At 46.9% G+C, this 12707-nt stretch overlaps 1 protein-coding gene across 4 annotated transcripts in view; it reads right to left on the bottom strand.

Annotated features, from left to right (window-relative positions):
* Positions 1-12707, bottom strand: part of Srcap (Snf2 related CREBBP activator protein) — a 44300-nt gene that overhangs the window by 5719 nt on the left and 25874 nt on the right. For 3 of the 4 annotated variants that reach the window (XM_004856180.4, XM_004856179.4, XM_087208794.1), the window contains exons 23-30: positions 12426-12611; positions 11942-12208; positions 10105-11588; positions 4380-4645; positions 4040-4242; positions 851-1020; positions 504-700; positions 86-200 (exon numbers count right to left, since the gene is read on the bottom strand). In XM_004856180.4, coding sequence (XP_004856237.1) covers positions 86-200; positions 504-700; positions 851-1020; positions 4040-4242; positions 4380-4645; positions 10105-11588; positions 11942-12208; positions 12426-12611 — 2888 coding nt within the window. The remainder of the gene's footprint in view (positions 1-85; positions 201-503; positions 701-850; positions 1021-4039; positions 4243-4379; positions 4646-10104; positions 11589-11941; positions 12209-12425; positions 12612-12707) is intronic. The other variant, XM_004856181.4, reaches the window with a different exon arrangement.

The following is a 12707-nucleotide window of genomic DNA, read 5'->3' on the forward strand; positions in this document are numbered from 1 at the left end:
AGGCAACAACTCTTTAATAAGCAACAGAAACTCCTATAAGCACAGGAGTTCTCTTCTGCCCCAGCAAAGAGATCTTATTTTATACCTGTTTGAAATAGGCTGTGGTGAAGTTGCCTCCCTCAATGGCCATGTCTCCCAACATTCTCTTCTGATTTGCCTTTTTTAGGATGTTCTCCTCCACAGTCCGTTCACTGATAAGCCTAGGAAACAGAAGCCAAGTGGAAACACTGAAATATACTAAGGAACTCCTATCATTAAAGAGAATGTAGCTGGGCATGGTGGCACATGCTTATAAGGCCAGGACTCAAGAGGCTGAGGCAGGAGGATCACTGTGAGTTGAGGCCAGCCTGGGCTACATAGTGAATTCAAGGCCAGCCTGCATAGCGACACCCTGTCTCAAAAACAGAAAGGAAGGAAGGAAAGAAGGAGAGGGAGGGAAGGGAGGGAGAGAGGGAGAAAAAGAGAAGAAGGTGGATGTAAGGTGAAGGGAGACTGGACAATACCTATAGATGTGGACATCTCGAGTCTGGCCAATTCGGTGACAGCGATCCTGGGCCTGAGCATCCATGGTAGGATTCCAGTCACTGTCATAAAAAACAACTGTGTCTGCTCCTGTCAGGTTCACGCCCACACCCCCACTTCGAGTTGAAAGGATGAAGCAGAATATGCGTTTGTCTGCATTGAATCGTTCCATCAAGGCCTAGAAGGAAAGGAAAAAAAAGATCGTATTGGGAGACTTATCCCTAAAAATGGTCCAAGGCTTAACAGGGCCCAATCTGGTAGTTCAAGGCTTGAGGAAAAGAGACAAAAGGTGAGGTGAGCCTCTAAAGGGCTGTGGATGCCGAGTTACCTGTCTCTGTTCAACTCTGGTAGATCCATCCAGACGCAAGTAGAGGTGGCCATGGTAGGTAAGAAACTGCTCCAGCACATCCAGCATTCGCGTCATCTGGGTGAAGATGAGCACTCGGTGGCCCCCTGCCTTGAGCTGCCGTAACAGCACTGCCAAAGTCTGCAACTTTCCTGAAGAGATATTAGGGTAGAGGGAGCTAGCCACAACCTGGAACATGAAGAACACTTAGCACTGGGAGGCTGTAGTCGAAAGGTAATCAGGCTTTCGGCCTAGGGAATCAAAAAGAATCAACTCCAAATGCTTTCATCCCTTAAAGGTTCCCTGTTCAGAGTGTTCCTGCCTGGGGTCTGACTTGTTCATGTCTAATTAGGGTACAGAAAGATGCTGACAGACCATGGGTGTGTGTGTGTGTGTGTGTGTGTAATCCTCAATGATCTAAGAGCATGAGATTCATGAGTGCTATAATACTCATACCAGCTAGAACCAGAACAGAGTCCCAGGACAGACATCAACAAATCTATGGTCATGGCTTTCTTAGGGGGTTATCTAGTTCACCTCTCATCAAACACAAAAATAACTCCTATAGCACTTCTGATAAGTAAGTCTGAACACTTTTATTTTCTTTTTTGAGATGAGATCTCAGCAAGTTGCCCAGGCTGGTCTTGAACTCCTGGGTTCAAGTAATTCTCCCGCTTTAGCTTCCCAAGTAGCTGTGATTACAGGTGGACATGCTTGGCCTTCGTTTTTTACATGCTGGGGACTGGACCTAGGTCTCCTTGCAAATGCTAAGCAAGCGCACCACTTAGGTATGACCTCCAGCCCAATTTGAACACTTTTAACAAAGACTTTGAATTCCTCTATTCTGAACAGTTTTAAATATAAAAAACAACTGTTACTAAAATAGTTATTAAGGGCATATAAATTAAAATTCTGGTTTTCTTACACTCTAGGACAGTGGTGGCGAACCTATAGCATGTGTGCTGCAATGGGCTGTTTTTATCATTGAAAGATCTAAAAGGTTTGCCATCGCTGCTCTAGGACTTTTAGAAAACCCCCCAAATAAGTTATTATAGAAATATCTGCAGGAATACCTGTACCGGCTTCTTGGGAGGATCCCAATTTCAAGGCCAGCCTGGGCAACATAGTGAGACCCTGGTCTCAAAATAATGTGAGCTCAGTGGCACTGGGCCTGCTTCACAAGTGCAAGGTCCTGAGTTCAATCCCCAGCACTGGAAAAAATGAAAAATAATAAAATAAAAAATAAAGTGAGCCAAAGCTGGGTGTGGTAGTGCATGCCTGTGATCCCAGCAGTAAAGAAAGAGAATCATTGTGAGTCTGAGACCAGCCTGGGCTACACAGTGAGTTCAAAGGAAGATCTCATCTCAAAAAATTAAAAAAATAAAGTGAGCCAGGTGTGGGAGCACACAGTCTGTCATCCCAGCACTCAGTAGGCCAAAGGAGGAGGACTGCAGTAAGTTCAAGGCCATCCTGGGCTCCACAGTGAGTTCAAGGCCAGCACAAGGATGACAAGTTTAAGCCCCACCTGGGAAACCTAGTGAGACCCTGCCTCAAAAAAGAGGGGGCTGGAGGCTGGGGGTAGGCAAGGGATATTGCGCAGTGGTGGAATACCCCCAGGTTCAAATCCCCAGTACAGAAAAAAATAAGTGATGTCCAACAGCCATTTTCGGTGAACAGACCGCAACCAACACTGGGGACACCTGGGAAGACCCTGCCTCCCAGCAGAGGCAGGCCCAAAGCCCATGCTAGCGACTGCCCTGAGGATGGGCCTGCAGCTCAGCTTGACCAACGGGTTTTGAAGCATGATCACCTGAGAAGACTTTGGGGAGGCCTCACTAGGAGTGTTTGTAGCTATTTTTCTGAGACAGGCTCTTGCTATACAGTTCAGGCTGGCCTTGGGCTCAATGTGCTGCCCAGCCATGTCGGGCCTCCAACTTATGGCGACCCTCCTGCCTCAGCCTCCCGAGTGCGGGGCCGAAGTGCACTGCTGTGCCCAGCTTTACCTCAACACCTGAATCCCTGCCTGGGTGACTGGCACCCTCTACGGAAGCTGCTTTAACGCCAGCAAGAAGTGAGGGGAGATCAAAAAGCTGAAAGCCACAGGTGACAGGCAAAGTGGAAAGACCAGAAGGTCCTGGGTCCACAAAGACACTCAACTACTGAGCCGCCACACACTATTCTCAGAATTTCTCATTTAGTGAACAACAGATACTTGGGGTGGTTTAAGCCATTATCAGCTAAACACTCTATCCAATACAAAGGTCCTTTCCATTCTTCAAACCAAAATTTATTATTGTCTTATAGCACCTCACACCATCACCCACAAGTTTAAAACCTCTAAGCTCTGCTGATTCACTATTGTATCATAAATAATTAGCAAAATATGACAGATGCTCACAAACCAATCACTGAATTAATTATTATATACTTTCAACTTTCATGAGAGTCAAATTCATGAATGCCAAGGATCCCTTTCATAGCTAGGCACAGTGGCACATGCCTGTAATACCAGCACTGAGAGGTTACGGGAGAACAACTGCAAGCCTGAGCTCAGCCTAGGTAACTAAGTTGAGACCCTGTTCTCAAAAAAAAAAGAGCTAGTAATGTAGCTCAGTTAAAGGTCCTGGATTCAATCCCTAGTAACAAAAAGAAATTTATGAAAAAAGAAAATGAATTCATCAAAGGCCTGCATGACTCATTTTGCCCATAAGCACAAGCTAAAAAAGCCAATGATTTATAGAAATCCCTAGAGATGTGATGTGCAGCATCTCTGATGTCTCTGTGTGTACATGTGCCCACGTGTTCTCCTGTGCATGTGTTATTGGGGACGCATTCCCAGGGCCTTTGCTGAGCTACATCCTCAGGCCTTTTCTATTTTTAATTTTGAGGCAGGATCTCACTAAGTCACTGAGTTGCCCAGGCTGGGCTGGAACTTGTAATGTTCCTGCAGCAGACTCTGAGTCTCGGGATTACATGCATGTGACACCACACCTGGCTGATACAAAAGTCTCGCCACTATGAAATGAAAAGAGAGCGGGCCGGGGATTTAGCTCAGTGGTTCCACCGCCTGCTGTGCAAGCGCAAGGACCTGAGTTCAATCCTTGGTACCAAAAAAAAAAAAAAAAAAAAATGAAAAGAGATCAAGGGTTCTTTACTGCCTAATGAACTCACCGCAATCATACTGGATGAGTCTCAGGTCGGGGAACTGGGTACGCATGTTACACACAATACGATGCAAAGGGCGAGCCCGGGGCCAGAGCTCACAGGCCAGCTGCTCCTGGAAGGCTGCCTGCCGTGGGGCCAGCCAAGGAGGTGGGTGACAGGCATGCAGGGATGGGGGAGGTGCCTCCACAGGAGGCATGACAAAGATGAACCTGTGGAAGGAAAAAGGCAAGCACTATAAAGGATGGAATGCTAAAACACCCAGAAGTTAGCATCTTCACCAGCCCTAAGAACTACATCTACTCGGAGGCCCCAAGACCCACTCCCCATTAGCACTTAGCCTGCCAACCTCTCAACGATTTCTGACAGCTGGTCTAGTCGCTGCTGGGGTAACAGTACAGCCTGTTGGGCAGCCTCAGTATAAGTCCAAAAGGTGGGGTGGCTGGGGCCAGGAGAATGAGGGCCGATGGGGCTGGCAACAGGTCGGGGCAGGGTACAGAAATCCAGGACTTCAGTCCCATACATGGGTGCCAGGGCCCCATGAGCCTCACTAAGTTGGAAAATCCTTTCCAGGCGTTCAGATCGCTGCCGCTTCCTCTTTTCCTCCAGAGAGTCCTAGGAATGAGAGAGCATCACACAGAAAATAATCACTGTCAAGAGTTCACATCAAAACATTCACTACAGAAAACCAGACAAGTCTTCTCAGATGGAGCTGGGTGTGGTGGCGCACACCTGTGATCTCATCACTTGGGAGGCTGAGGCAGGAGAGTTGCCATGAGTTCAATGCCAGGCTGAACTACATAGTGAAACAAAACACCAAAAAAAGAGCTGGGGGGGGGGGGCCCTGGGGATTTAGCTCAGTGGTTCTGTGGCCTCCCTCAAAATCGCAAGGTCCCGAGTTCAATCCCCGGTACCAAAAAACAAACAAACAAACAAAACCAAAATAAAACAAAACAAAAAAAGAGCTGAGGATTTAGCTCAATGGCACTGTGCCTGCCTTGCAAGTGCAAGGTCCTGAGTTAGAACCCCAGTACTGAAAAAAAAAAAAAGTCTTCCTCGATGGACATTAACATAGTCTGTAAAAATCATGACACTCTGGGCCGGGGATTTAGCTCAGTGGTTTTGCTGCCTGCTGCAAAAGCACAAGGACCCGAGTTCGATCCCTGGTACCAAGAAAAAAAAAAAATCATCACACTCTGGAGGCAAGGACAAATTTGCAAAGGAATGCAAAGTTGAGGCTAGCCTGGATTACACAGTAACAGTAAGCAACATGAGACGCTATCTCAAAAAAAAAAAAAAAAAGAAGAAACTGTGAGATCCAAAAAAATATTTTTTGTACTTTTTGCAAGCTGTAATAAGAATCATTCCATTCACAATGTTAAATGAGCTCTACAAGAAAAACAAACAAACCAACATTTTGCCCTTATATGCTACCAAAACAGAATACTTGAATAGTCAAGATTTAAAATCCTGTAATCCCAGCACTTCAGAGGCTGAGGCAGGAGGATTGCCATGGGTTCAAGGCCAGCCTGTGCTACATACTGAGTTCAAGGCCGGCCTGAATTACATAGTGAGATCCTGTCTCCAAAAAAAAAAAAAGACTCAACTCCAGTTCTCACTTCAGCAGCACATATATTAAAACAATTCAACTTCAGAAATCTAACTTGATTATGGTGGGTCCAATTATTAGAAGCTTTTCTCAGCCTGGAGTATTAATCAATTATAGAGTGCTTGCCGAACATGTGTCTGAACCTGGGTTTGATTCCCAGCACTGACAAAACAAAACTACCTGAGCACAATGGCACACATCTGTCTCAGAAGGCTGAGGTAATTTAATTTGATTCAAGTCCTCACTGGGCAATTTAGTGAGACTAGTACTTCAAAATTTAAAAAACAAACAAAAACAAAAACTGGGGATGTAGTTCAGCATAACGGTCCTGGGTTCAATTCCCAGTACTACCATCAATCAATCAATCAATCAATCAATCAAAAAGGTATTTACTATGCTTGAAGCTTTACATCTGCATTAATTATTTAGCATCTTCTACTAGCCCCATATAACATGAACAACATTAACTGCTGCAACTGCTCAGGACGTGGCAAAGTAGGTTCTCAATAAATATATCTACTATAGGAATAAAAAAACCCCAGGCCCTACGAGTCTGTCATGTCCCAGCAGAGTGAAAAATCAACAGAAGCCAGCTCTCTGCAGCAGCAAAATAAAGGATTTGCAAATCACACATCGGAAAAGGACTTGCAACCAGAGTATACAAAGAATTCTTATAACTCAATAGTTTAAAATACTCCATTTAAAAAGAGTAGAGTATCTGAACAGACACTTTGAAGATACACAAATGGTCAAACCCTACATGAAAAGATGCTCAACATTAGTTAACAGGGAAATGCACATCAAAACCAGACATAGTGTCATATGCCTGTAATCCCAGCAACTCAGAAGACTGAGGGGGGAGAATCCCAAGTTTAAGTCCAGCCTGGTCTAGTTAGTGAGACCCTGAAAAAATTTAAAAAGATAAGGATATTGGGCCAGGAATTTAGCTCAGTGGTTCCGGCGCCTGCCTCAAAAGTGCAAAGTCCCGAGTTCGATCCCCCATACCAAAAAAAAGAGATATGGCTCTGTAGTAGAGCATCCTTGGTTTTGAGTTCCAGTACCACAAAGAAATAAGTAAATGAATAATAAATGATAAATGTATAATAATGATAGTAAGGGCTAGGTGTATCACTCCATAGGAGGCCACTTGCCTTGTATGCATAAAGCCATGTATTCAAGCCCCAGCACAAGGGGCAAAAAATGGAGATATAGCTCAGTGGTAGAGCATCTGTCTAGCATGTGCAAAGCCATAGGTTCAAGACTTTGTCTTAAAAAGTAAACAAACCACAATGTCTTTCAGAGTCAAATAAACCCTTCTTCCTTTTAAGTAAAAAAAAAAAGGAAATGAGATTCTATTTCAAACTCACTAGAATGGCTGTAAGTAAAAGGACAAATGGGGCTGGGGATTTAGCTCAGTGGTTTTGCCATCTGCTGTGCAAGCTCAAGGACCCGAGTTTGATCCCTGGTACCAAAAAAAAAAGACACAATGTTGGAATTTTAGCTGGCAATTTAGCACAGTGGTTCTGCTGCCTGCCTCGCAAGCGCAAGGACGGGAGTTCAATCCCCGGTACCAAAAAAAAAGAACAGCAGGGAGGGGAGAAAAGGGGAGAGAGAGCAGAAATAAACGTAAAAAATGACTAAATTGTACTGTTTTTGGCAGTGCTGGTGCTCAAACTCAGGGCCTTGTGCACACTAGGCAAGCACTCTTACCACTGAAGTGCATCCCAGCCCCTAACATAAGAATATACTATACAGCAGCAAGATGTGGGATACGTGATGTATGTCTCAAACCACTTAAAGGAAAATTCAGTGGCAAAAAGCTACTACTTGTAATCAAAATTCAGCACAGACCTTTGGCCGCTGCCTGGGTGGGATCTCAACTCTATTCAACTCTACTTTCTTCTTTTAAATGAGACAAGGTCTCACTATGCAGTCCAGGGCAGCCTTAAACTCAGCATGGTCCTCACCCACACGCACCACACCTAGCTCTACTCCAACTGGCCAGAGCCACCCAGAAGACCGAAGGTGGAACAGAGAAGTAGAAGTTCAGCAAAGAACAAGCAACAGCTCTAAAGCAGAGTGGGCAAAAGAAAGCCCTTAGAGAGGCTCACTGCACCTTTCGCATTAGCTTCTAAGTTATTTTACCTCACACTGAGCTGTTAAGGTTCATACACAGAACTATATACACAGCAAAGGGGTTAATATGGGTATCAGAAAGCTCATTAAGGGACAAAAGAGTTTTCTCCTTTTTTGTGTGTGGTTGTTGTTTGGTTTTTGGATATAGTTTTTGGATAGGGTCTTCGTATATAGTGAAAGCTGACCTTGAATGTGCCATGAAGCCCAGGCTGGCCTCAAACACAAGATCCTCCTGCCTCAGCATCCCAAGTGCTAGGGTTACAGGTGTGCACTAGCACACCTGGTAGAAAAGTTTCTTTTATTGCCCATTCATGACCAATGGAAATTAAAAACAAAAAATCTAGGGGCTGGGGATTTAGCTCAGTGCCACCGCACCTGCCTCGCAAGCACAAGGTCTTGGATTTGATCCCCGGTAACAAAATAAAAAAAGAAAAAGAAGTGACTATCAAAGTCAGAGACACTGCTTATCTGAAGCCTGCCTCTTGTAGAGAAAAGGAGAAAACGATGGCGTCAGCATATCTGTATTCTCAAGAACTGTGTGACTTTCACAGCCTGACAAAGTGGCCTATACCTGTAATCCGAGCACTCTGAGGCAGGAGGATTACAGGTTTGAGCCCAGCCTGGGAAACTTAAGTGACTTAGCAAAACCGTGACACACAATTTTTAAAAATTGAAAAAGGGCTTAAAAAGAGATGTAGCTTAATGCAAAGGTCCTGGGTTCAATCCCCAGGAAGCTAATTAACTCATCTATAAAATGGGGTACTTATATGCCAATACTAATGCCAGTGATTAATACTTTTTTTTTTGGTACCAGGGATTGAATGTAATTAATACTTTTTAAGCCAGGCCCAGTGGCACATGCCTATCATTCCAGCACTTAGGAAGCTGAGGCAGAAGGATTATCACAAGTTTTATTTTTTTCTTTTCTTTTGGGGGGTAGGGGGACTGGGGATTAAACTTAGGACCTTGCGCTTGCAAATCAGGTGCAGTGCCACTGAGCTAAATCCCCAGCCCTAGGATTGCCCCAAGTTTGAGGCTAGCCTGGGCCACAAATGTGTTCAAGGCCAGCCTGAACTACACAGCAAGACCCTGTCTCAAAAAAAATTAAAGGACTGGGGATTTAGCTCAGTGGTTTTGCCGCCTGCTGCACAAGCGCAAGGACCCGAGTTCGATCCTTGGTACCAAAAAAAAAAAAAAAGAAAAAAAAATTAAAGAAAAGCACATTTGAGGAGACAGGCAAAGTACAGCAAGTCCATGGTCTCAGCCACTAGAGAGGATGGAGGAGGAGGATCACTTTTTTTTTTGGTACCGGGGATCGAACTTGGGACCTTGCTCTTGCAAGGCAGGCGCCGTAACCACTGAGCTAAATCCCCAGCCCCTGAGGAGGATCACTTGCACAGGAGTTCAAGGCCAGCTTGGGTAACATAGTGAGACCCCGTCACCATAAAACAAAAACAGCAGGGATAGAGGTGGGAGTTCAGTTGTAGAGCATTTGCCTAGAATGCACAAAGCTCTGGGATTAATCCCTAGCACCACGAAAAAAGAAAGGTAAAAGTTCAGTGGTAGAATACACACTTAGCATGTGTGAGGCCCTAGATTCAATCCACAGCACCAAACAAGAAAAATCACACTACACTGGATCTTAATTACCTCTCTGGGAAAGGTAGAAGATGGAGTAATACTCTCATTTTAAAGACGAGTACAGACCCAGGAAAAAGGAACTTTAAATTTCAATCAAAGGGTCAGGGATGGAGCTCAGTGGCGCACGAAGTGCCTGCCTGGCACGCCCAAGACCCTGAGTTTGATTCCCAGTACCACAAAAGAAAACAAAATAAAGACAAAAACAAAAACAAAAAATCAAATACAGTGGTACCACACTTGGGAGGCTGAGGCAGGAGGATTACCACGAATTCAGGGCCAGCCTGAACTACAAAGTGAGACCTTGTCTCAAAAAAACAAAACAAAACAAAAATACAGTGGTACCTTAGTTCACAAACTTAATTCGTTCCAGGATTCTGGAAAAGATGACGATCTATGGCCATGCCATCTGGAACATGCCCGATCTTGTCTGGGAAAGATGGCCATGCTCATGTTTGTGTTCATGTGGGAAAGATGGCCTCAATGGTGTTGGTCACCCAATGCAGGGTTCACAGACAAAAAAATACTTTGCCAATCGCATCTGTGTACCAAATTGTTCACAAAACATTTGTGAATCGAGGTACCACTGTACTCCATCCATAAAATAGTGATGTTATTTTGTCCCATCCACTCTACCAACACTCTAGAAACCCAATGCCTTCTCTTGTTCCTTTGAGCAAACAAAACTTACGAGATAGAAAGGGGAGCGAGGTGGTGGTGGGGGCTGGCGTCGAGGCCGGGGGCCACTGAACGAGGTAGCAGTGGAGGGAGGACTGGGGGGACCAGAGCGCAACGTCAGTGTCTCAGGCTCATCCTTAGGAACAGCCAGCCGGTTTACCATGGTAACAGGCAAGGAAGCAGCGCCAGATGCTGAAACCACAAGGGAAGATCCCTGGGAAGCCAGGCCCTGTGTTGAGGCTGGTGCCAGTGCCAGGGTCTGAACTGCAGGTGGACCCAAGGTGGGCACAGGAACTGGGGCTTGGCTCAAAGTCAGTGTATGCACTGAAGCTGGGGCCAGGAGTGAAGCAGATGCTGATGCTGGAGCCAAAGTCAGTGTGTGAGGTGGGGCAGGGCCCATAGGAGAAGCTGGAGCCAGAGACAGCGTCTGAGTTGGACCCAGTTGTGCTCCTGGTGCCAAAGACAGTGTCTGGCCTGGAGTTGCTACCAGAGATGATGATGGAGTCAATGACAATGTCTGAGTTGGAAAGGACCCCTGAGGGTTTCCTGTTCCCAGAGAATGTGTATGAGATGGAGATGAGCCACCAAGAGTAGATGCTAAAGCTGGGGCTACGGCCAGTGTCTGTGTAGAAGCCAGGCTTGAAAGAGGTGATGGAATTGGGCTGGGCACCATAGTTTGAGTTGATGATGTAGCCAACACAGGAGCTGGAGCTGATACTGATGAAGAAGAGGCTAAAGGGGTTCCTGGAGTCGGGGATGGAGCCATAACTGGAACTGGAGTCTGTGATGGAGCCAGAACAGGAGCAGGACCTGGTGATGGCGCCAGGACTGGAAGAGAAGCCAGAGGAGGAGGTGCAGGACTCAGGATTGCTGTTTGTGGAGCCACCATAGGAGCCAAAGAGGTGGCTAAAGCCTGGGATGCAGAAGGTGCTGGAGCCAGAATGGAAGCCTGAGCTGGAGCTGGATTTGGTGCTGCCGGAAAAGGACTGGCCAGAGCTGAAGCTGGCACCAGGACAGGTGAACATGCTGAGGCCACAGCTGAGTTCAACCCGGGAACATGGGAAGTGGTGGGAGCCAACAACAGAGGGTGACCGGGGGTTTGAGATGGGGACAGGGGTGGCGCTGTGGCCAACCCTAGAGTCAATGTTGACGCTGATGGGGAAGCCCCAGCTGGTGCCAAAGGGAGTTGTCCAGGGGTCGCTGAGACAACAGGTGCCAGGGCTGGAGTCACACTGGTCAACAGAGGTGGGCCCGATGCTGAGACAGCCAAGGGGGACGAGACAGGGATGGCGAGTGGAGCTGAGACTGGAACAGGAGGCGTGCTAGGAACAGAGATGGGGAGTGACGATGACACTGGGACTGAGGCTACAGAGGACACAGGGCTAGTAAGGGGAGAGGAGTTAGAAATTGGCATTGGAGAAGACAGTGGTCCGGGGAGAGAGGATGGCACATGGAGAGAAGAAGAGATGGTCATGGGCGCAGGTCCGGGAGTTGAAGCTGTGGAGACAGAAGATGGGTTAGCTTCAGCATTATTTTCCTGACACAGACACTTCTACCACTTCTTCCCACCCATCCTCTCACTCCCAAGCTTCACCTATTTCCTAGAAACCCCTTCATTCCCATAAGATAAGGTCAAAAATTCAAAGAACAGGACAACTTAAAATTTTCTTCTCCAAAATTCCAACAATGTATGCTGGAATTAGGTCAGGAATAAGGCAGCCCACTTCTGGGGCCCAGCGCTAATAAAGACAGCAGGGTGATGAAAAAGACTGGTTATCACTGAGAAACCTTTACAGATATCCCATCTCCAGCTCCGGAAAATATTTCTGCCTTCGGCTATCTGGACTCACCACTGACTTCAGGCGAAGGACCGTGGACCAGCTTGAGAAGGGGCCTCACCAGAGTGGGCGTGGGCACGGAGGCACGGGCAGTGCCTAGAGTAGATGTGGGTAGCCGGCCAGGGGTTAATGTGGGGCGTGGCGTCAACACAGCTGGAAGCCCAGAGCTTGGAGTACGGGGTGCTGGTGCCAGAGGTGGAACAGGAGTCAGTCCATCCCGAGGGGCCTGTCTCACTACAATCTTCACCACGCCAGTATTATTTACCATGGATGGTGGCACTGTAAGAGGAAGCTATGTTGAGGGGAAGGTAGAAAAGAAACAAAGAGTCCCAAAGGATGGAGGAAGTCCAGGAGAGGAGAGGGTGGCAGACAGATATTGGAGATACTGACAAGGAAAACCACCACAGAGAACAGGTTCGACAGACAACTGCCCAGGGCATGCCTTGAAAGAACAAGGCCAGCAGGGCTAAGTAAGTAGGAAGGCCAGGAGCCTCACCCTGGTTAGCAGCAAGCGGAAGGCTGAGGCCAGTGGGGGCAGGGGTGGTGCTGGGGGTCGAAGAAGGCAGCACAGAGACAGGGGTGGGGCCAGGGGTCGGGGCCACGGCCTGGATGAGGGCCACATGGGCAGGCTGGCTGATGAGGTGGTGCTGCCCCCCTGCTGACACCAGGTGCACCACATTCCCTGGGTTAAGGGAAGAGAAAGAGAGAAGCAGCTATCAGCCGGAGGAAGGCAGAGGCAAGAGCAAGACAGGGAAAGAATAGAAAGAAAGAAAGAAAT

This window comes from Heterocephalus glaber, unplaced genomic scaffold (genome assembly GCF_053883595.1).
Source record: "Heterocephalus glaber isolate CG9 unplaced genomic scaffold, H.glaber_assembly_v1.0 deba00000943, whole genome shotgun sequence".
Classification (NCBI taxonomy): domain Eukaryota; kingdom Metazoa; phylum Chordata; class Mammalia; order Rodentia; family Bathyergidae; genus Heterocephalus; species Heterocephalus glaber.